At 44.8% G+C, this 24,081-nt stretch overlaps 2 protein-coding genes across 2 annotated transcripts; one reads left to right on the top strand and one right to left on the bottom strand.

Annotated features, from left to right (window-relative positions):
* Positions 1 to 1,238: 1,238 nt before the first annotated feature.
* dsg2l (desmoglein 2 like) lies at positions 1,239 to 10,865 on the bottom strand. Its single transcript, XM_056421449.1, has 14 exons — positions 10,457 to 10,865; positions 9,616 to 9,738; positions 8,514 to 8,669; positions 8,286 to 8,427; positions 8,027 to 8,190; positions 7,580 to 7,714; positions 7,303 to 7,488; positions 6,906 to 7,183; positions 6,623 to 6,765; positions 6,197 to 6,418; positions 5,328 to 5,558; positions 4,953 to 5,080; positions 4,509 to 4,832; positions 1,239 to 4,415 (listed from the first exon to the last, which is right to left on the bottom strand). Exons 1-14 carry the CDS (start codon positions 10,508 to 10,510, stop codon positions 3,132 to 3,134), a joined length of 3,570 nt encoding a protein of 1,189 aa, XP_056277424.1. The 5' UTR covers positions 10,511 to 10,865; the 3' UTR covers positions 1,239 to 3,131.
* A 2,291-nt stretch (positions 10,866 to 13,156) lies between these two features.
* dsc2l (desmocollin 2 like) lies at positions 13,157 to 22,793 on the top strand. The gene is made up of 17 exons (XM_056421601.1): positions 13,157 to 13,179; positions 13,255 to 13,486; positions 13,702 to 13,792; positions 13,908 to 14,119; positions 14,237 to 14,338; positions 14,590 to 14,742; positions 14,970 to 15,114; positions 15,199 to 15,353; positions 15,487 to 15,621; positions 15,749 to 15,934; positions 16,018 to 16,265; positions 16,449 to 16,591; positions 17,386 to 17,607; positions 18,637 to 18,858; positions 20,112 to 20,227; positions 20,401 to 20,730; positions 21,126 to 22,793. The coding sequence occupies exons 1-17, from the start codon at positions 13,157 to 13,159 to the stop codon at positions 21,321 to 21,323; spliced, it is 2,913 nt and encodes a 970-aa protein (XP_056277576.1). The 3' UTR covers positions 21,324 to 22,793.
* The last annotated feature ends 1,288 nt before the right edge of the window (positions 22,794 to 24,081 follow it).

The raw sequence follows: 24,081 nt of genomic DNA, 5'->3' as shown, positions 1-24,081 counted from the left end.
TGGGTCATTTCATGGTTTTGTTGACAGTTATAAAAATCTACAATTTACCAGCCTTGTTCTATCGTGGAGTGACTGGTGAAGGAAGAACATACATTTAGCTCTTTTGTGGCCTAACATATTTTTGACTAAGATGACAAACAGCTCACAATATATAGTGTTGTAACCACGTTTGGTTTGAATTTCATAAAAGCGCAGAAGTCAGGGATATTTTGATCTATATGCAGATCTATTGATGCAGATAGGCTGACGGATTGAGACACGTTCGAGCAACTTTACAGAACGTACAGAAAAGCACCAGCGGAATTTTTAAAGATGCAAGAGTTCACATGAACATTTAAAAAATGTGAAAGCACCACAAGACATGACAGTGGGACGAAACTTGCTCAATACGATGCCTGTAACTGATAAGTCACACATTTAGACAAGAGTGGAAATCATTGAATGTTGACCTCGATCAGGGATTTAGGTTTGAAATATGTGACACCTATAGTTCAGGAAGAATTCATACTTTTCACGTGTCTGACTCTGCAGGAAGCACTTTCCAAACAGGCATTTGAGAGTTAGCACAAAAACTCATTTTCAATTCCACTCCAATGATTTAAGTCAAATTACAGGATTACTCAACGCGGCCTTTACAGATTGTGCTGCAGTTGTAGAAGAGCATTCCACAGTGAATTGGTGAAATTTCAAATCAAGTATATCAAAACATAGAAAAAACTAGAATGGGCACTCGGTAGAGTGCATACCTTCGCATATCATAAGATTGGGCATTGAATTATGAACATTTTGGCATTAGTTGGATGCCAATTGGATTAAAATTGGTAAAAAGAAGATTTTGACCTTTTCATGACCTTGACCTTTGACCCGATCGATCCCAAAATCTAATCAAATGGTCCCCGGATAATAACCAATCATCCCACCAAATTTCATGGGATTCGGTTTATTACTTTATTAGTTATGCGAGTAACACGCATACAAATAAATAAATAAATAAATACACGGCGATCAAAACATAACCTTCCGCATTTTCAATGCGAAGGTAACCATATAAATGTATCAAACTCTTTCAGAAAAAAGTTCACTACAGTGTAATTACAGTTTCTTCGAATGATGCCCTTTCTGTTGAAGGCCAGATGACCGAAACGTTGCATGAGTAAAAATGACTCTACACTAGGATTCTACCCTTCCCATGCATGTGTCAAAATACTTGAAATCAGACAAAAAGGGTCAATACAAAAGATTTTTCCCCATTTGATTTTATTACCACAGGAGGTAGAATTAAATTAATCTGAAGAATTAAACATCCGCATTGTCATATCCAATACTGATTTTTTGTTCTAAAGCAATACACACGATGCAATATTCATACAGCTCATTAGGAACTACAGATGGAAATACAAACACATCAATAGCAAGTACAGCAGTATCGGTAATTTTGCAATATATTTTCAGTGCTTGACAAACTCAGCCGTTATTACTATGCCCAATTTATGTTACACACACACATACACACACACACACACACACACACACAATAAAAACAACATATTAAAAAATCTGATAACTACGGCACAATATACATTTGTAAAAAATAGGGTCGTCAGCTAATAATAATGTACATCTTTTTCTTTCTTTTTTTATAGAATTGGCACTTTTGGAGTTAACACTTGCCTTAATAGAAAATCCCAAATTTAGGAAACACACACATATTTAGTAGAAATAATAAAAAAAGAATAAGAGTGCAACAATAGAACTGATAACCTTTTTTCGTATTCTCTTCTTTGGTGAACAGTCTGTGGTGACCAAAATACAACCTGTCATCTCCCTTCTTGGTACATTGGATCACTCAAACACTTTGACTGTGGTTCTTCTGCAGATGATGCTTTCATCAGGTCTACAGTACAAACTGCGTTATGTTCCAGGCAGTACCACCCATATAACCCTCCTGAATAGTTACAGTCTCACTAAGTCCAACAGTCGAAACACAGAATGGCTAAAGCTGGAATGATGTAACACACAACCAAAGCCATCTAGAATGAAAACATCGTACTGAGAGCTCTGAATCTGGTGTTCAAGTCTATACGGATAAACACAATATTATTGTGGCTACCTCCGCTGGAGCCACGACAGACTAACGACTTACGGTGTAATTATAGTTATTTTAACAGTATTTTTGTCAAGTGGCTACAGATTGTTATTCTACGAGCGCCATGCTTTGTGTTGTTCTAATCTAGGAGAGCAAAAGAAGTAAGATTTTAATCCGGGCCAATGACGTGACTATTTGCCAGGTGCTGGGATCCCACCAAAACCTTGTGAGACTTTAGGAGTACACAAGTGGATCATTATCTATCTGACACGTACAGCTCTAGATTTAGTGCCTGGTAACCTTTTTGTTTGTTTGTAGTCTTCTCTTTTACAGTTTCCCGTTGGTTGGGAGATAAGATCAGATGTTTGTAGTTTTTGTTTACTCAGGGTCTACTTTGTGTGTACTTTAGCGGTTCCCACCCTTAAGCTACTTGAAATAAACACAGAGCTTTGAGGGCTGTCATTTGGTGCAGAGCTGGTCTTTCTTGGGACAAGAGAAAGATGGAAATCCCCCTTGTCTGCAGTTGCTTTGTCTTATTCTTGACACTAATACTGCGTAATGTGCACTTTCACCCAAAACATTTGTTTGCAGCTAGCATACAAGAAACGCATGCACTTGTAGTGACTGCAGGCTCTCTTTTATAGCGCCTAATGTCTCGCTGACTTGTGAATTATTCAGTCATCCGTCGTGCACGATGACTCACCGGTACACACTTCATTCTTGAAATGTCAGAATATTTTTTACTAAACCGCATTAGTATGGAAATCCAATGCTTTCTATGGCCACGATAGTCACATATTCATCAACACGAGTTAACTACTTTAAAAAGTAGCGTTGTTACTAGATGAGGACACAGAATTTCGCTTTTGGTCCAACAGACTAAACTATCCTTTTCCCAGTTTTACCAAATGTTATCACGATCTGCTCAATCTGCATGAACACACATGTATATACATACAGTATTACATTTGAGTACACTGACATACATTTCAGTATATTTAAAAATAGTGTGACAATAGTGGACATGCTCAACCAAAAGGCTACTCTACGCTATATTCCTCTCAGTGATTGACACCTTCTTATGTTGCACAGCCACTCTCTGGCTTCCCTGCAATCTGGGTGTGGCTGTCAGAGCAAAGTCCTCATTTGACGCAGAGGAACCATGGGTAGCCAGGGAAAAACTGCTACTTTGAACCTGGAAACCTTGACCTCTGATCTCCGGACCCTGCTCTGCAGACCCTGTCTGACCAGAGCCCTGGGCTAAGCTCACACCATGCTCCTCACCCGAGGACCCATTCTCCACCACAAACACTTGCCTGGACCTGGAGAGGGTTCCTTGTGAAAGGCCTTGTGCTACCTGCCCCGTCACCCCACCCATTCCTACATGCCTATCTACAAGGACCACACCCTGACTTCCTTGCAGGCCACCAACCTGCACCAGGCCCTGAGTTCCTTGTAGACCACCAACCTGCACCAGGCTCTGAGTTCCTTGTAGACCACCAACCTGCACTAGGCCCTGAGTTCCTTGCAGACCACCAACCTGCACCAGGCCCTGAGTTCTTTGTAGACCACCAACCTGCACTAGGCCCTGAGTTCCTTGTAGACCACCAACCTGCACCAGGCCCTGAGTTCCTTGTAGACCACCAACCTGCACCAGGCCCTGAGTTCCTTGTAGACCACCAACCTGCACCAGGCTCTGAGTTCCTTGCATGCCACCAACCTGCACCAGCCCCTGACTTATTTCAACATGGCCGACTTGACCTACTGCCTGCTGAGTCCCGCCTGCCACTAGCACCATTTGGGGGTTGGGCTCGACTACATACATGGGAGTGGCAGCATAGTACATCGTGGGCTGCTGTATGAGCATCGTCTGACTGGGAACCATGATATTGTCTTGGATGAGTACCGTGGGAGAAGTGGCTGAACCCTGAGCTCTCTCGGTGATTCGCTCCCGCTGCACGATAGTGGAGGATCCAGACGCTACATTGGAGGTGTTGAGGGTGTTGATGTTCATGTGGTCCCTGTTCCTGATTGTCTCCATGTGAGTGCTGACATGTGTGTGGGTGGAGGTGGAGGGCCAGACGGGAGACACCGGCCTGGGTGGAGGGAATGAAACCTGTGCATCCACAGACTCTGTCACCAAGGTTGACTCCTGACAAATCTGGGCCAGGGTTTTAAATTTAGGCCCAAGGTCATTGAGGAAGGCAAGGTCATTGTCATTGTCAAGAAGGCTGCAGCAACCTACAGAACCTGCCAGGGACTCCTGACCTTCGTAGTCATAGATGAGAAAAGCATCCTTCTGGGATTGCTGTGCAGCATGGTTGGATTTCTGAAAATAAATAGAACCAGAATATATTTTAGTTATTAAAAAAACCAACAAACATAAACAAATTCTTGGGACTTCAGTGTTTTATGCACTCACACTTGAATAATACTCCCCCAGGAACTGATCAGAAAGAGCCATCCCATCAAAGATCCCAACCATGTATTGGGAGCCCATTTGTCTGTGCCCTGTCATCATGCCAGCATCCGTGTGGTCCATCCCCACCTGCCCACTGGTATGGCGATACTGGTTGTACTGGTTCAAGTTCTCGGTTGTCACGATGGAAGTGTGTCTGGCACCGCTTCCACCTGCGGCGCCTCCCTGTTCAACCAGTCCCCCGAGGAACCCCTTTCCCTCATAGGTGTTGATGTTCTTGGCATTCATTGTGCCAAGATCCCCCGCCGCATTCAGGAGAGGAACTTCCTGTGAGAAAAAATGTGAGTTCCCGTCAGATAAGCATAATTTGGGGCAAATCCATGTTTAAATTGTATCTATTCAATAAAAAAAAGACTATATCTAAGTGTTGTAGACTAATCAAAGTACCCTGTCTTCTCCCTGTCCCTCGGTGTGATATGAGATGAGCTGTTGTTTTGTATCAAATGGAATGGCCTTGAAATCTCCAAGAGCTGCTGCACCGCCGCACAGGCAGAACAGCAGCAGCAGGGGAAGCACTGGAGAACACAAGTTATACCTGTCAGTGAATGACTTTCGATGACAACGTGGGTAATGATGTGTAAACATGACAAATAATGGAACAGTTTATGCATGGGAAAGATTCATGATTTGCCTATCCCAACAGGTGCAGGCAATCAGCGTTTCCTTTACATTTTTTTGCGGTGAAGCAACCGTGTCGGTGAAAGTTGATGATACTTATGAACCAACCTTGGGGAGGAATCTATGAGGTCATACTCTACTCACACAGCAGCAGCAGCAGTCCCAGGAGCAGAAGCAGGACACCCGAAGCTCCAAAACCGACCGTCTTTGTAGTGCGCGACATACAGCTTTTGGTGCTGGTGTCGCAATTACACACAATTACGTCCACGGTCTGAACATCAGCGCACGACTTTCCCTGCTGGTCTCTGACCTCCACCGCCACTTTGTAGGAGCCTGGCCACAAGTTGGCATTGTCTCGCAGAATGGCCGTGGTATCTAAAAGAAAGACAAGAGCCACATTTGGCGCACAATTTTTACCAAAGACGTTTTCGTTCTTCCTGTCTTATTATGTCTGCCAAAGCTTGCTGTCTTTAAACTGACGTGATAAAACCAAGAAGTACCTTTTTCCCCAGAAAATATTTCCTTCTCAAAACAGGAAAAGCAGAGATGAGGCTATTCAAATTAAGGATTGGTCCATTTTATCTGAGTGCCACAGTCATCTATACCAGTGGTACAAATCCCAATAGCAGTGCCCCGAAACTAATGCGCCTAATGTACGTGTAACACAGTCAAAAACATTAAGTGCTTTACAATTCTTTTTGCAATTATTCTGTGAGCAAACCACCCCTGACTAGGTGATTTTGAAGCTTAAAGCATAATGAATTTGTAGCAACATAACATTATGTGTTATTCACATGAAGTTGTAACATCTAAAACCGATGAAATGAAAAAAAAAATATATATATATGTGTGTATATATATATATATATAAATATATACATATATATACTCAGCACTGAAATGATCTTACTGGATTGGTCTTAAAATGTAATCTTTAGTGTAATCTTTGAAGAGTGCTTAGGCCAAATGTCCATTTAACGCTGATTTGAAGGAAAATGGCCGAGTTATCTTACCATTAAAATGCTCCACTGTCCATTTCTCCTTTTTGCTGCCCTGAATCACAGTGAACTCGAATGGTGCAGAATTGGGGAACTTGTCTTCGTCTACGGCCGTGGCGTAGATCACATTTTCCTCGACACACATGATCTGAGATGTAGCGGTCAGTTGCGGACAGTGGTCGTTAAAGTCCTCCACCTGGATGGCTATGGTCCCTGTGGCAGTTTTTGAGGGAACCTCTGAAAGCCAATCGAAAGAGAGAGATTCATGTTTAACCTGCACCATCTCCGTCACCTGGAGAAGAGTGATCACTTTTGAAATACTTCCTGTATTCTTGTTGTTCTTAGTTTGTACTCTAGGTTGAAATGCACTTATTGTAAGTCGCTTTGGATAAAAAAGCGTCTGCTAAATGACATGTAATGTAATGTAATGAAATAACTCACCGTTGGTGCTGCAGATGATTTTGGCATAATACGTTCCATTGATCAAGAACGTGGACTCTCTGTCGGGTAGTTTATTCAGCTTGATATCGCCGGTTTTTTCATCTATAATCAACCAGTTGTCATCATCTTTGATTTTAGCGTACCTATAAAAAGGAAAATACATACATGTGAGGACAAAAAGCAACTAAACAAGCTATTCGTGTACGATGCATCAAGTCAAAGCCACAAAGAGAGACATCTATACAACTTTTCATGAATGACGTCTATCACTATGTGGCTTTACCTTACGTTGGTGGCTATCTGCAGCGTGTCGCTGTCAATGGCAGCGTAGTTGGCGATTACTTCTTTGATGGAGACGGTGGTGTGGTCCTCGGAGATAGTCACCACTTTGACGCTCGGTTGGAACCGGGGGCCTTCCTTCTCATTGATCACGTTGATGTTGACGCGGTAGGCCTTTTGGGTCGCGGACCCTGTTGAAGACCCGCTGCCGAAACTGTACGCCGCTTTGTTGGAAACAGCCACTTGCAAGTTGACCAACTTTTGCTCCTCATAGTCCAAGGCCTGCAGAGTGGAGGATAATGTAGAGGACACGCAGTTGGCGTTAGCTGTGGTGGCAACGATCATCGCGCTGGTTGAGTCGCACAATTTCAGTCCACCGAGATGTAGCCACACCCTCTCACCTTGTGAATGGTGATAATTCCTTCATTGGTCATCGAATCCGTGGTGATGCTGAAATAGCCAGCCTCATTCCCCGAGACAATTTCAAACACGGCGAGCCAGTTGTCAGTGTGAATCATATCCATGTCGATGGCTTTGATCCTCAACACCTCCGTGTTGACCGTGTTCTCCTGCACACTGCCTTCATACTACGGACAAAACACACAGTTGCTTTAGAACGGCGTTGGTATAAAAAAAGGGAATAGAAAGCGTTGTTTGTGGCGATTGTGTCACACCGACCGATTCTTTCTCCAGGGTTGGAATATTGTCGTTTATGTCCAGAATGGTGACCACGATTTCTCCGGTTCCTGTGTTTCCTCCGGCTTGTCCATTCAAGTCCGAGGCTTTTACCTGCAACCTATACGTATCTTGTCTCTGAAGAAGAGATACGATACACAAGGCGCTGATTAATGCATTCTAGTCTCTAAGATCTAGCAACACCTGTTGACTCACATGGGAATGATTGTGTCCTAATATTTGGGGAGAGAATTGCTAGAAATGGAGAAAATCCCTCCATCTGATTGACTGTGAGTCAACGGGTTAACGGGGAAGAATGTTTTCGATAGAGAACACAAGTCTTGACATGTGTGAGACGGATCCAGACTACTGTGTTACGAATTAAGAGTTCATCCAATTACAATAACTGGTTGGACAAGAGAAGAACTTCAGGTCGGTTCTGTGCCTCACCTCCCTGTCCAGAGTGTTCTGTCGAACTTGGACCTCCCCGGTCTGAGAGTTGATGAAGAACATCCCAGCTGAGCTGCTCTGCTCCACAATGCTATAGTACATCTTGGAGTGGAGTGTGTTCTTTTCGTCATCATCCGTCGCGATGACTTTCATCACAACAGTACCTAGGAATCACCAAAGGGTCGTGACTCATATATCAGTTTATCGAGCACAGGCCGAAGAAATACTTCTTAATTGTGTTGTAGGCGTCTTGAGATACCTGCTGCACTCGATTCACTGACGGATCCGACTTGCTGTACTTTAAAGACGGGTGGGCAGTCGTTCACATCCAAGACGATGATGTTGAGATCGATATCGTTTTCTGCTCTGTTCCCATCGGCGAACGTTGCAATGCCTTTCAACTACGAAGAGAGAGTCAGAACGACTGAACCATCTGCTCCCCGTACAGCTAGAGGACGGTATGTGTTGAATGTGTAAGTGCTCTTACCTTATAGACAGGGATCGCCTCTCGGTCCAGGATGGAATAGATTTTCACAAAGCCAGTGTTACGGTCGATACCGAATACACCTACAGGGGGCTTGTCGACGCCAGGCCCCGATAGGGTATAAAATACCCTCGTGTAGTTGACCTTATCAGAGCGAATCTGAGAAATAAATACACAAGCACAATATTAATCCACTTCTTTATTTACGAGGAAAGGTGTAAAGAGAGCTTATTTAATGTACATATTTTATATGACATCTTTATTTATTTTTTAAAGAAGGTTCTATGAGGCTGTGGCAGCTGTCTCCAGTTTGGCCTCGGCTGCTGGCTGGTTGTTAATCAGTCAGCTGCTCTGACTGATTGCCAATCAGTCAGCAGCCGATGCTGCTCATATAAAAGTGCAGCAGAGCTGGAGGTTGGGAGGAGCGTGAGCAGAGGCGCAGGCTTGCGGTCTGCTGTGTGTTGCCGAAATAAAGTATGTTCATGAATCCAAGCATGGTGTTGGTGGCTGATCCTTGGGGCTTTTGGGGGAAACCCACGGGTAACGGCAATGGAGTTGCCACAGAGGCGTTCAGCGTATAGAATGTCTGTCTATGTATGTGAATGTCAGCATGTACCGTGATATGCAGTGGTTGAAAGTAACTAGATACATGTTAGACTACGATGTTACACTACTTCATACCTGCATTTCACATGTCTCCATGTCTGCAGGAGCTATGGTTACAGACTACTTTTCAACTATTATAGCATGGCCTCCAACCCATTCTTTTATATCATGAGATCAACCACAAAACCAAGATCATTAAATAATACGATGATTGTATACTCAATGTCAATAATTGACATGGGAAAACGACAGGTCTGTCTAAGCATCAGACAAAAGGAGCATTCCTGACCTGACTCACTACCAACAGGGCGGTGTGCCTGAGGAGCTTCATATTTGTTGATAAAAACAGTGAGGCCCTGCCACCAATTAATTTAACGACATCTTTGTTTACAAAGCAATATTGATGTTCCGACGTAGCTACAGGAAACATGTAAATGAATGTGTGAGCATATTCAGTTTTGATTGGCATTCTTTAGAAAGAAAGGAAACAAGTACACACTTTAGCGATACTCTCCAAGCCGGTGTAGTCATGGGCCTCGTACAGCTGTCTGGGAGCCACGATCCACTCTCTCTTCTGTCTCCGGAGCACTGGCCCTTTTCCTTCTGCCCCCACAGGGACCAGCTGCAGGTAAAGGGAGGAAAGACCTGGTCATCACTATTCATGTGGCAGATTATTGTTGCTTCTGACTCCTTCACGTCTTTATATATATATATACACATATATATATATCCACATACATATATACACATACATATATAGTAAAAGAGAACAACTTAGTATCTACATGCAGTATTAGTATTTAATAAATATATATATATATACAAACATTATTGTCGCTTCTGACATTCATATCTTTATATATATACAGTAAATAGATGTATATATATAGGCCTACATATACACTATATATATGTATAATAACTTGGTATCCATATAGTATTAGTAAGAACTTACTAATGTGTGGACACAGCAAATAGATTGTTTTATTGCCAATAAACTGTCCCGTTAAACACGTTTTAAATGATAAACGTGAAGACTGCCCCCCTCTCTTGTTCTTTCTGAACTTTCCCCACGCCCCAGCAAGTACGAAAGGAGATAAAAGATGGAGAGCTGTTTTTCTGGTAAAGGGGAAATAAAGAAAGAGCCCGTTCCGTGGCAACGGAGAGGGTCCGCGTAAACATGGAGACTGCGCGATTTATTGTTCCTTTTTTTCCCCTTCCTCCCTTTTCTTATAGCCTTAAACCCGATGCGTTCTCACGCACTAACGTAACCCACTAAAAGCCGCACCTGCGATCAGCCCCGGTACCGTTCCGTGGCATGTCGGAAACCGTTTACTTACAGAGAGGAATGTCGCCAGCAGAATGAAAGAGATCCATTTCACCAGTGGAGCCATCGGCTTGAAGAAGAAAATAAGTTCTCTCTATATATAAAAACACGTTTTTAATCCTCTTGAAGCCAACTCGCGACCAATCGTCTGCAGTCCGGCTGGTTTCGGGCAGACTTTGACCTCTTTAGGAAGGGGAGGAATAACTTGTAGAGCTCCAGGTTCCTCCCTCCCTCCCTCCGATTGCGCACAAGCAAGCCGCTGATAACAGGCGGAGGAGGGAGGGGGTGACGTCCTCTGTGTGTGGAGCTGCAAAGTTTCTGTGCAGCCCATTGTCTCCGCCTGAATGAAAAAAAGAAAAAATAAGTATCCTGGACGCAGAGGAAACCTTTCATGGGCCACACCACGTGTCCAGGTTGTTACTCCATCAGTGGATTTAAAACAACAACACTCCTGTACAGTGACATTTGCGCTATGTGATCAAGGCTGTTTTTTTTAAATATTCCTATTATATGTATTTAGTTTGTGCTGTTTGTTTTTCGTATTTCAGAGCCAACCTTCACAGTCATCTGCAAAACTTCACCTGCGCCTGTGAAATTCCCAAACAGTGCAACACTCACAAACATTCAGCTGCACACATGCACACGGTGGGAGGGTGGCTGCATGTAAGTGAGGGCTCAGTGAGTTTGTTTAACAAAGAAAGAGAGAGAGAGAAGAAAAATAAATAGTTTCCGTTGCCAGGATACCAGCAGCTCGGACTCCATGGTCAAAGGTGTGTGTGGGAGAGGGATATCCAGAATCAGCTTCATCTTGCATGATAAGGCCACGAGTGACTGTAAACTATTTGTGACACATTAGTCACATTTCACTGGGATGCTGCAGCCTCAGTGCGTATGTCTCACTCACAGTGAGAGTGATTGTGTTCATGATGAGCGATCACTTATTCTTCCTGGCTCACTCCCTCAGCGTCTCACTGCAATACAAGCAGAGGTGAAAGGTCGGCGGCACCGGCCCGACACAGTGCACGCTACACACCTCGGGGCATGAAGACGTTTTCTCAATCGCGGTCTCCACGTTATTAATTCCACACGGACGGGACAGCGGTGGAGTGGTTAGACGAACAATTAAAACCTATTATGTTGGTTTGTGAGCGGCGGAGTGAGCTGTCCAGTCGGTCCGGTTTGAGGGAGTGTCCTCCTGAAACATACATTCCTCATCTTACTGGCATAAGATGGGATATATTTGTTCTATTAGTTCACATCAAAATAATGTGGTGACAGCACTTTTCATGAAAATATAATAGGCCATCCATATGCTTTATAATAGGCCACCCATATGCTTTCAGTTAGTTGCCCCTTTCATTCATAAACATCAGCCTAAATTGGAGAGTTTTTATGGAAACTCTTATATTCAACTTCATGGTCCAATTGTATTGTTTTATACTCCATTTATATCAGTAGGTGACACACACACACACATCAATCCATGATGTGTTTCTCGTCTTCGGTGACACCGGGGTCACCTGTTGAAGAAGCAGGAAAAAAGAACCAGTTCATCCATTTCGACCTCACTCTGCCCTCAGACTCGGAGCCCGAGTGCAGCCATAAATCCCTTTCCTTTTTAACTCGAGTGTGACTCGGGGTGGTATTACGCCGAGTCTGTTTTGCATTTGCCCGGAAGACTCCCAGCAACCAAGCCCTCTCTTTTCGTCCACGCCCATGACACAGCGGCGCGGCCTTCCTGACATTTTTCTCACCTTTCCTGTTGAAGCCTCTGACTTCCTCGTGCACTCTGTGACACGGACTACCCGACCACAGAGGGCCCGTCTGTGGGACTCCATGTAAAAGACAGGGGGGCCTTGTTGTGTTGCTGGCTCTGACCACTTTCCTCTCCCTTTTATCAGCAGTTTATAGAGATAGGGAGTACTTTAGCTGTGGGAGCAGAAAGCCCCCCCCCCTTCCACACACACACACACACACACACCAGGCTTTCGTTCGGCACACATTCCTGTGGCGTTAAGTGAGGAGCCCAATACTGTTCCTCCTACCAGAATGAGAGAGATAAAGATAGAGAGAGTGAGGAATGAGTCTGCAGGGGTCAATTTCTGTGCAATCCTGGGAGAGCTTTCACAGACCAGAAAAACAAACAACCAGAGATAAAGCAAAACAAGTTTAAAAAAATACTTTTTCGACTGTATTTATATATATATATAACAATATATAACATATAAATATAACAATATATAAATATACATATACAAATATATATAGATATATAAATATAACAATATATAAATACACATGTATAAATCTATATATAAATCTATATATATATATAACTGACACAACTAAAAGCACCTGACCTGCATTAATATAAATCAACGTAATATTCCTGCAAGACAGGCCTTAACTGTTTAAATGTTTTGGCCCCTGTTATTCCCAAATTGTTTTAATTGTCTATTGCACTGCACTTTGTGACACTTTGTCTGTGATAAGTGCAATATAAATATACTTTACTTACTTACTATCTCATAACGACACAACACAGCTTTGTTTCGACAGTGTGAAATGTTACCCAAGTCCATCACATAAAGAGACGCATTAAAGCAATGTTTCCCCCTGCTGGCTGAAGTTAAAGATGTATATACACATACATATAAATTATTTAAAAAAAGCTAAACAATTTAGGGAGTTGACGTTTTCGGCACGACGTTACATGACAGGGAGGCTGAGACCTGGGTGTGTTTGTCTCAAGGTGTGTCTGCCTGTTGACTCACAACCAGTAGCGGCAGATACCGCGGGCTCGGAGTAAAGTCTGCCCGGCCCTCCACCCTGCTCCACCCTCCTCCACCGCGCCCCGTCCAGAGCAACAAGTGCGGGACCGGACGAGTGTCTTCTTCAGAGCGCAGACGAACCAAACCCCCGTCAACCGTGCTCCGCCGTCGCCGGACTTCAGCTCCCCGCCGACCAAGTCCGTCCAAAAATTAAAAAAAAGTTCTTCACAAAAATGGCGAACGTTTTACTTTTCTACTTCAGCTCGGTGTTGGTAAGTTTTTTCTATTTTTTTCCCTTCTCCTTTTTCGCTTTAGGTTACATCCTCTCAGGCCGCTGGAGGTATATAACGCTACAACACGAACGTGAATGAACGTGTTTTTTTGTATTGTTGCATTTTATTCGCGCTACTTTTTATCCATTTGACTCTTTTGTTTCCGATAAGTATCTATTTTATTATTATTTTTGACCGCCACCTTTCCGCTCCAGCTCCTGTCCCGTGTGGAGTCGTGTTCGATACCGAGCTCCCACTACGTCATTGTGTCGTCCCCACTTCTACCTGGATCCCTTGTCGCTACAGGTGGGCTCACTTCACTCACCGGGCCGCACCGAACCGCATTGTCTCGCGCACTGCCCCTATGCATTGTAGCCGTCTTATAACCACCGCCCCTCTCCTCCTATCTCTCGGTTCTCAGTTCCTCTCGCCCGCTGCGACCCCGGCTCCACGCGCCTGTCTTCGAGCGACCCGAGCTTCGCGGTATCGAGCAGCGGGGTGATACAAACCGTAACGACCGTGCCGGTGTCGGCGGAAGGGCGGACATTTTATGTAAGGGCTCGGGACGGCAGCGGACCGGGAAGCGAGATGGTCGTTCACCTGGTTCACGTCGTACTGCCCGGAAGAAAGAAGGTGAGGTTATTACACGGCTGTGTGTGCTTTTATAGCAAGTTTATGCATGAATGCATCATGTTGTTGTTTGTTTGTTGTTGTTGTCTTTAACTCCCTCTGACCTGTTCTATGTCACAGGTGCAGGAGCACTACCTGAAACGCTCCAAGAGACGTTGGAGTCCCCCTCCCTTCAACATATTGGAGAACCTGGAGGCAGTTTATCCAAAAAAAATTGAAATGGTAACGTCGGCTGATATTAATCCTGGAAATATAAGATATTTTAGTATTATAGTGTATAATATTCAATGTTTTACTTAATTTAAAAACACATTTTTGCATTCAATATTTATTGCAGCATTTGCAACACACAAATTTATTTCTCCACTAGACACTATCTATTTAAATTTCTGACTTTCCACTGATTATATGCAGTGATTAATCAGCAATTGATTGTCTATTGACACCTTTGAATGTGTTGTTTTCTGCCGTAGATCGTGTCGGACTCGGAGGCCGTGCAGAGAGTGTTCTACACCATCAGTGGACCCGGCGTCGACCAGCCTCCAATTGGGGTGTTCAGCCTGAACAAAACTGGGACGATGTTTTTGCTCAAGAAAGTTGATCGCGAGGAGTACCCAAAATTCATTGTAAGTGTGAAACGCCACTAGAACCAAAACGTGTGATTTCCTCCTCGGTTAACCTGAAGATTCTTTTCTCAAAGGAGCGATCGTGGTTCATATAAATGTCTGGAGAAGTTGGGTACAGCAATGTTAAACCGAAAAGCAGTTTCCGCTTTCGCCGAACGCGTTTATTATGTAGATTTCTTTCTCTCCGTGTTGTTATGATTTTTTAAAATGGCCTTTCCTCGTCACAGTTAGTCGTCAGAGTGTTCAACATACGAACCGGGGCGGAGACGGACGCTCCTCTGCCAATCACGATAGAGGTGGATGACGTGAACGACAACGCTCCGACGTTCAAAGATCCGCTGCAGTTTACCGTGGCTGAGAAGAGCGATGCAGGTGAGGAGCGAGACGTAAAAAACCACATTCGACTCGTCAGGTGAGAACAAACCGGTTGCTCATGGTTTTTTTTTTACGCCACAGGCACAGTGGTGGGGAAGGTGAACGCCGTAGACCGAGACCAAGCTGGATCCCTCCACGTGAAGATCAGGTATTCTCTTAAAACAGGAATGGACCTGTTTGCCATTAACTCAGCAACAGGTATCATCACCACGGTAACCAACACCCTGGACAGAGAGGTGAGCGCCAATGTTTGAATGAGTTTCTCCAAATTGTTGAAAATGAGATCATACATTTCTTTGTCTGAGTCTCTCGACTCATCTGAAGCTTCTTTTTTTTTCCATCTCACCGTGTCACACCGTTTCGTTTTAGTTAAAAGACAAGCACTTGGTGGTCGTAGAAATCAAAGATATGGACGGCGCAGTAAACGGTCTGTTCAACACGGGCACCGCAACCATTACCGTGGGCGACATCAACGACAACGCACCGACTTTCACAAAAACATCAGTAAGTGATGAAGAGGTTACTTTAAAAAAAAAAAAAGGAAAGAAATTCAATTTTAAAGACAAAACATTGTCTTCGATGTTTTTTGTTTGACTTGATTTGACTTCACGCGCTCCGTCTCCTTTTTTAGTATGCGGCCGACGTCAAAGAAAACGAAAACGGAAAACTCGTCCTTCGAATTCCCGTTGAAGATAAGGATTTAAAACCCACGCCCAACTGGATTGCCAAATTTGTCATCACGAAAGGAAATGAAGATGGACATTTCAGAATGGAGACCGACCCGAAAACCAACGAGGGGCTCCTGTACGTCGCAAAGGTGAGCGAGATTCCACGCGGTCATTAAACTAGTCGCTGACGTAGATTTGTATTCACGATACACCCCCTCCCCGTTTCCTCCAGCCCTTGGATCACGAGAAGAACCCGAGCGTCCATCTTGAGATCGCGGCGCAGAACGAAGCCGGCCTGGCCGACGGCGCGGCCAAATGGATGTCCGTCCCCGTGGTGGTCACCGTCCTCAACGAAGACGAGGGTCCAGTGTTCTCCGCCCCGACCGTGCGCTTCAGCGTCAAAGAGAACTCGGCCAACGGCTCGCTGATCGGGAGTTACATCGCTCTCGATCCCGAGACCAAGAGCAGCAGCGGCATCAAGTAAGCGTCCCACTTCCTGTCCGCTGCCTTCGACGGCAGAAACAATCGCAGCTAATAGTCAAGACCCGAGTTCATTTTTTAAATTATTTTTATACTTCTTTAACACTGGAGGGCAGACTTACACTGCTGGACTGGAGGATGTGTTTCTGACACACACACATGTGGTTCCCCACCCTCTCTCAGGTATTACAAGATCTCAGACCCCGCCTCCTGGGTCAAGGTGGACAAAAACAACGGCGAGCTGAGGGTGGCCAACACCATCGACAGAGAGTCACATTTTGTCCAGGATGGAATTTACAACATCACCATGAGGGCTGTTGACGCCAGTGAGTTCCTCGTAAATGATGCACACAGAAGCACACTGTTTATTATGAGGGCAAAAGAACACGCTGAGGGGGGGATTTAAAATAATAGTTATTTTGGGGATTGTTGCAGAAAATAAGCTCAATGGCAAACACATGTTTATGACACATATTACCTCACGAAAGAGCTTTAATGACTGAAGCCTGGACATTATACGCTACACTGAGGTCCCACAGGCTCATCCAGCAACTTAGTCTAATTTTTATTAACACACGAAAAAAAACCCACGAGGGACCGGAAGTGCACAGATGTGACCCCATTCCATGTTTTTTGGGACAGATGACGGCGTACACTCCGGCGTATCTCCTGTACTTCTGCTGAAGTGTAGCACCACATGACCGATAAATAAATATGCCTGACACGTCACTCTCCCCGATTCATAATCTCACTCTCGTCTCCGTTGTAGTTTTAGCAAAATATCCCAAACAAGCCAGGAACTGAGCTTCGAGAAAGTGAAGTCTCCATGTCACATTGACGCGGCCGTCGCCGCCACGCCTCTGTTGCCGTTGTTGTTCAGTTAACAAACCGCGGCTCCACCCTCGGCGGTATCCGTCTGAACAAACGGAGCGTCTTTGTTTCTCGATGCAACGGAGGACACGGCGTGTCGCGACACGTCCGTGACTCACGTTTGTCTGATGCGACGTGAGAAAAGTTGGGCTCGCGTCCCGGCCGCTTGTCTGAATTTGAAGATTCCCGATCGTGATGTCAGAATGTGACTCGGCGCGATGACTCGCCTCAAATCTTCGTGTATTTTTAGGTGCCAAGACGGGAACGGGGACGGTCATCATCATCGTGGAGGACGTCAACGACCACATGCCGGCGATCCCCACCAGCGAGCTGATCCTGTGCGAGAAGGACGGAGAGATGGGCTCGGTCGTGGTCGTGGCCGAGGACACCGACGAGACGCCTTTCTCGTCCCCCTTCAGCTTCAGATTGCCGAGTGATCACGACGGAAAATGGTCCGTGACCAGTTTCAATGGTAGGCGGCTGCATTTCATTGGTCTTTAAGACAAAGTAAAACACGCTCGAAGCAGCAAAGCATTATCCAAATGTGTAAACTACTAAAGTCAACAAAAAGTTATTCATTAAAATATTTACTATCTAAGAGACAGAGCCAGAGTCTACCGGGACGTTGATCGTTTACAGCTTGACTGATAATGTAATGTATGTCCGACCTGCATTCAAATAATTAATTAAGTAAAAGTATCACCAAATAGACTTAAAGTTTCAAAAAGCAAATAACAGAATGACCCGTTAGGATGATGGAGGTATTTTACTTGATATCCTACTTTTAGAGCGCATTTTTATGTTTTTGCATCTATAGTTGTCAAAAAGTAGTAGAACTGTCAAAAGATGAGCAGAAAATGAAAATACCCAAGTTTACTCCCACTGTCGGTGTAACTAGTTACACTCCAGCACTGGAACGATACACACAGGGGTTCAAAACCTGATCCCAATATATTAGCCCATACAATTTAGATTTTTTATCATTAAACAATCCCTGAGATTATTTAAAATAAGTAAATAATTGTACTGAGTGGAAAATTTTGTCTGAACCTGTGCTCCCTGGTGGACAAACGAGGTACTGCTGACACTTCCAAAGTGCTGCAAAGGTCTTTTGTCCTGCCGTTTCTCATTAGGCGACATATGTTATGTCGTGTTTTTGTGAGTACAACACTGTACATCCATGATAATCCTCCATTAGACATTTATATTCATCACACAAAGAGCCTCCATGTTGATTCTTGAGACAGAAGTCGCTGCATGGCCGATGCATGAAGACTTGAAAAACTGACTAGATATTTTTCTGCTGTTTTCGTGGGCGATGGCACCACCCTTTTTATTTTTTTATATATATATAGAAAATAACATCCTTGGGTGAAGTATTTAAACATCATAACGAACACTTGAATCTGTCCTGGGGAAAAAAACAAAACCCTTTAGTGTTTCTTTGAGGAAAACCTGGAGAATCTTCATCATCTGTTTTTTACACATGTTTCCTCCTCAGATACAGCAGCTACGTTGCAGCAGAGGAAGGAGCTTCCTACTGGAAAACACCTGGTGCAGCTGGACGTGAAAGATCTGCAGGGCTCCGGTAAAACGCAGACGGCAACGGTGAGGATCTGCCGCTGCAGGAGCGGAGCCTGCCTCGTCAACCCCAACTCCGTGTCCCTGGGGCCGATGGCTTTACTGGCTATGCTGCTGCCGCTGTTCCTCCTCCTATTGCTCGGTAAGCGCCCCCCCCCCCCCCCCCCCTCCTACCATCCCCTCCTCCACCGCTGCAACACAACAAAGAAAGCGCAAGAAGAGTGATAGAAAGTATAAAGTTCTGCCACTACAGATGCACAGAGCGCTGCCACGTGGTCGTACCATTACACTCCCGTGTTGCCTTCCATAATTATATATATTTATTAGGGCTGTCAATCGATTAAAAAAAATTAACCAATTAATCGCACATTTTGAAATTCATTAATCGCGATTACATTCTTTTTAAAGACAAAACTTCACACAGAGCTGTGTTTTCAAAGAGGCTCCTACCTATAAAGTGCCAGCGAGGTATTTAATATTGTGGATGATAAATCGTTTCTTCAGTGAAACATCCAGATGAGTAAAAAAAAAGAAGTATATTGAGACCCCATTGGTCCTGTCATCTTTAACACTGAACAACAGCAGAACCAGTGGCCTTGGTAACTGACTGACATTCAAATATGTCATGTTCACCCTCTGGAGTCTGGGCTCATTTTCTCGATTTTACAAAAAAATATAAATTCACCTTTTAAAGGCGTTTGCATATGACACATACCCACGTGTTATACATCAAACATTCCAGAACAATCTCAGCTCACTATACAATGAGGCTCATTGTCCTCGCGCCGTGTTCTCTGGTTCTCTGACTGACAGGCTGCTAATGAGCCTCACCTGTGAGGTGGGAGGTCCTTTGTGATTTACTGAGTGTTCATTGGTTTTTTTTTTCCGCAAAATGTTGACAGACAAACGGATTGACAAATCACGGTGAAGGTTTCGTGTGACGAGTTCTTTCCACGCCGCGTCACCCGACACGTCGCCCGACACGTCGCCCCTCCCCCCCCCCGTCTCTGTGGGGCGGAGGAAGGAGCGGAGGAGGAAACCCGACTGATTCATCCAGGAGTTTAAACTGATTTCTGCTCCGTATTTTCGCGGAGAAAAAAATTGTTCTAAAAACGGAAACTTCAACGAACACCGGAAGTAAACAAAGTTGCGTTAATTGCGTTAAAATATTTTAGTGAGTTAACGCGGCCAAATTAATCGCATAGATTAACGCGTTAATGCTGACAGCCCTAATATTTATATTTGTATATATATATATATCTTTATATATATTTGTATATATATATATTTTATATATATACATATATAAAAATAAAAATATATATCTGTATATATATTTTTATATAATTCACTCCCTGCACATGCATTTCTAACGTACTCACTTTGTGTTTGCAGGCCTTCTGTGCGCATTTTTCTGCTCGACAAAGAAACAGAAACATGAATTCGTGGATGTCGGAGACAGCGGTGGAATCCTGCTCAAATCAAACATCGAGTCCCCGGGGGAAGAAGTGGTAAGAACATAATAATGAAAGCGCTGCCTCGGGCCCCACTGCCTTGTAGAGAAACCTTTTTATTTTCATTTGTTATCTTCGCTTTTTCCCCCCCCCCCCCCCTTCTCTTGCTGCATTTATTCAATTCTTACCCGATTGCCTGTTTTTACTTCTTCTTCTTCTTCTCTCCGCAGGATTCAAGTCTCATCAATATTCCCATTACAGGGACAGAGTCCGGAGTGAAAGGCTCCGTTAAGGGTTTTGCTAGCGGGAACAAGGGATGGGTGACAAGCAACGGCTCGGGCACCATGGGAACCAAAAGCATGCACGAGAACGGGCTGTACAACGACGTCGTCACATCCGATATGGACCAATTCTACTCGAGCCAGTTCAACAACCAGTACGGCGCCCAGTCGTTCGGAGGGAACTACATGGGCAACAGCGAAGGCTTCGACAACCGGCACCTCGCCCAGGACACGACCCTCATTCACAACTGGCAAACCAACGGCCGCTATCTCCACGAGGTAACACTCTTTTTGCAGTAAAACTAATTCAGCCTTTACATACATGTATTTACAGTATAACAACAAAAAAGAAGGGTGGAGTGGAAGGAAGCGCAGCATGTGTCCGGATGTGTACGCCTTTCATTCTCTGAGGTTTAATAACCTCTTTGTTATCTGTGAGGGGCTCAGGCAACTCTCCTGTGTAATATAATCCGTGTTCTCCGATGGTATCCCCCGTAAAACGTTATTATTTCTCAAACTTCTCGCTGAGGAGATATATTTTTTTTTCTCGGTGTAATATCGGACCGCCAGTCATATCCTGAGCGGCCTCGCGTTCTCCCGCGCCGTAGTCTCTCTCCCATCGCTCGGTCCACGGCGAGTAATAACGCACTTCCCGTCCCCGCTGCGTCCTGCAGAAGCTGGGCTACTTCGGCACCGAGGAGGACGGGCGCTTCGCCGACGACATCGCCCACGCCTACGGCTTCGAGGGGGTGGGCTCCGCGGCCGGCTCCGTGGGATGCTGCAGCGACATCGGCGACGACGACAACCTCGACTTCCTGAGCGCGCTCGGGCCCAAGTTCAAGACTCTCGGCGAGGTCTGCAGGAAGACATGAGCGGCGAGGAGCCGGAGACGAAGAACGCCGGCCCGAGGCGGCGTCCACTCCTCGCTGTGCCGGATGCAGAGAGAGGCCTGGGGGCCGAAGGGTCGGTGGGCCCCCGAACACAAATGAGAAAAAGAACACGCGGTTGGCTGTCGCTTTTTGATGATGTTGTTGTCTTTGTGTGGCAAAAGTCATTTTGCACTGAAAGCTATGCAGTCAGTCGTACATGCTCGTGTGTGTGTGTGTGTGTGTGTGTGTGTTATGTGTTGTTGGCCTTTAGAGTCGTCCATCCATCATCTACACCTGCTTCTCCATGTCCAATGATATTTGCAGTGACGGCTTGCGGGTTTTTCTTCTGTCTCCTGTAGGAGTGGCGACTTTAGGGCGTCTCGGTTTTTGTTCATCAGTGTTTCTAGGAAAAGATGCATTTGTGCGCCCGAGTTTAATCTTCGCTTGCTACGTTTTTTTAAATAGTTTTGATATATTTTTTAAAGAAAAAGAAATGCCGAAATGAAATAAGACCGCGAGACTGTATTCTTTAATATTTCACCTTAAACCTACGTCCTTTAAAACGACACGTTTTGGAGTTGATTAATGCGTTTTTAACCGCGGCGTCGACCGTTCACCGGGTGTTCCCATTTCCCCGCCGCCGCTATCCGCGCGAACGCATTCCGCCTCGGCACCTGAGCGTCGGACGGGCGTAGTTTCACCCCCGCGTGTCATCGAGGTCGTCGCGGCACGCCGACAGTCGTCAGGAAGCTTCGCGTAAGTTCAGACAGGAAGACCATACCCCTCACACCAGCCTTTCATCCCTCAGTCCGATAATCATTTCCCACTCATTACTTACTCGCCGTCGTCAATCATGACTCCAGCTGCGCAGATCAGCTGGTCCACTCTATCCAATAAGCAGGGAAATGAGGACATGGCGAGCCAATCGTCTCGCTGCTGTCACATTCAAATATGACCGTCTCTCTACCTTCAGTTCATCCAGGTTGCTGTCATGCACCCCTCCACCACCCCATCTCCAGCCAGTCTTCAAGGATCCATCAGCTTCAACTCATCATCAGCTCATCAGCCACCACCAGGTCTGGACTCCACGGGGGGGGGGATCTATCTCGTTGCTGAGCAGGGCAGTCAGCCCTCAACTACAAATCTCCCCGTAGAGTCCAAGCGCCAAAGACTCTGAGACTTTACCATTGCGCATCACATGTTAACAATAAACATCCTTTCTTTATTCAGGGTCTTACCTGATTGAACTGTGAAAGTCATCGCGAGGGCGTGAATGTGACGAGCGAGGTGTCACCGGCGCGTTTTTTTCGAATACCAGACATGAGGGAAGGCCGATAAGCGCAGCTGGAAAAAAGAAATGTCCTTGAACCTGCTGATTAAAAAAGGGAATATTGTCCAATGTGTGTATATACTGTATTGTTGCAGTTGTAACTTGGCATGCTCATTAAAGAATGTTTCTCCTGGTGAACTCGTGCTGCTGTGCCAGATGTACGTTTTGTTGTTGCAAGTCGAATGTTATAAAGTTCTTGTTGAATTTTGAAGCGAACTTAAAACTCGCCGACACGGTTTACTCGAGGCTGTGGATCCCACGTCTTCTAATGGCATCACTTTAAAGAGTTTTTAAAAGCCTATAATTTGCCAGAGTGCTAGAACAGAATGTAATAGTTGCTCACTGTGTGTGTGTGTGTGTGCGCGCTCCGGTGAATGATTTACTGGGTGTGGCCCTCCCACAACACGAAGCACACGGTGTTACTGCCAAGCTCCACGCCTCCACCCCCCCCGCAGGCCGTGCCGCCGCGCTTAAGCGACATCGTCGGGCTCTTTGCTGTCGTTTCCCGGGGCAACGGTGCTCATTCCGGTTGCCCCCCCAAAATTTAAGCTGCACCACCACGCGATGAACTTCATTTGGTTAGCAGAACAACGCCCCTCGTCTTTGAGATGGAGTTCCCAGTGAGAGGGAAATCTCTGTAAGGTCCAATTTATGTTGCTTTTAATCTGTTATTGATAACTCGTTTGAGATGGTGACATCCTGTGGATAACAAGCTCAGAGGTCCATGAAGATATTGTATAGTATAGAAAATGAAACCCAAACAAAGCCCCCCATTAGTTCTGGATGTTTTCTCGCTTTAGCTGAATATTTCAGTTGCTGTGGATTCTTTACTGTTTTTTCATTGCTTGTTTATAATAAGTTTCTTTTTACGATGCCTCTTGTTTGCACGGTACGTTGATGTAAATCCAAGGGAAGTTCCCCGCTGCGGGACTAGTAAAGGATTATTTTATTTTATGACAGATTATTAATGCATAGAGAAGAATAAAGAGGGGGAAAAAGCGGTGCTCGTAAACGATTCGCTAACTTTTGATTTCTTCTCTCGACGACATGCAGATTATGGATCGTTGTGATGAATTACAATAATACAATTATTCCAGAAAGGTCCATCTGTCATGTGATTGTGGTGATGAGTATCAAAGATGACAACAGAGAGCGGGAAAAAATAAGAATAGGGAAATTAAATCTTTAAATGAAAGTAGTCTCTCGCTAAGATCAAACACTGGACTGTTGTTTAAAAATACAACAATATTATCTGCACAAATGACAATAATACTGTCACAGTTATGGGAGGTAGTGAACAAGAAGGGAACATCAAGAGTTTTTTGCTAAAAAATCCCACCGGGGCCAATTAGCATCTCGAAAAAGTCACTTCACTCAAAAATAATGGAAATAAGCAGTTAACCCAAATATTAATAAAAATACACTAAGCAC

This window comes from Pseudoliparis swirei, chromosome 8, assembly GCF_029220125.1.
Source record: "Pseudoliparis swirei isolate HS2019 ecotype Mariana Trench chromosome 8, NWPU_hadal_v1, whole genome shotgun sequence".
Lineage (NCBI taxonomy): Eukaryota > Metazoa > Chordata > Actinopteri > Perciformes > Liparidae > Pseudoliparis > Pseudoliparis swirei.
Note: the sequence above shows the minus strand (reverse complement) of the source record. Positions and strands in the feature narration are given on the sequence as shown.

Excerpts from the sequence above, each read along its gene's own strand:
- dsc2l (XM_056421601.1), top strand. The coding sequence starts at position 13,157 with ATGACAGGGAGGCTGAGACCTGG. Across the intron at positions 16,266-16,448 it reads AAGAGCAGCAGCGGCATCAA|GTATTACAAGATCTCAGACC; the intron begins GTAAGCGTCCCA and ends ACCCTCTCTCAG. Across the intron at positions 20,228-20,400 it reads AGTCCCCGGGGGAAGAAGTG|GATTCAAGTCTCATCAATAT; the intron begins GTAAGAACATAA and ends TTCTCTCCGCAG.
- dsg2l (XM_056421449.1), bottom strand. The coding sequence starts at position 10,510 with ATGGCTCCACTGGTGAAATGGATCTCTTTCATTCTGCTGGCGACATTC. Across the intron at positions 8,191-8,285 it reads CAGTGAATCGAGTGCAGCAG|GTACTGTTGTGATGAAAGTC; the intron begins GTATCTCAAGAC and ends GGTGATTCCTAG. Across the intron at positions 7,184-7,302 it reads GAATTATCACCATTCACAAG|GCCTTGGACTATGAGGAGCA; the intron begins GTGAGAGGGTGT and ends TCCACTCTGCAG.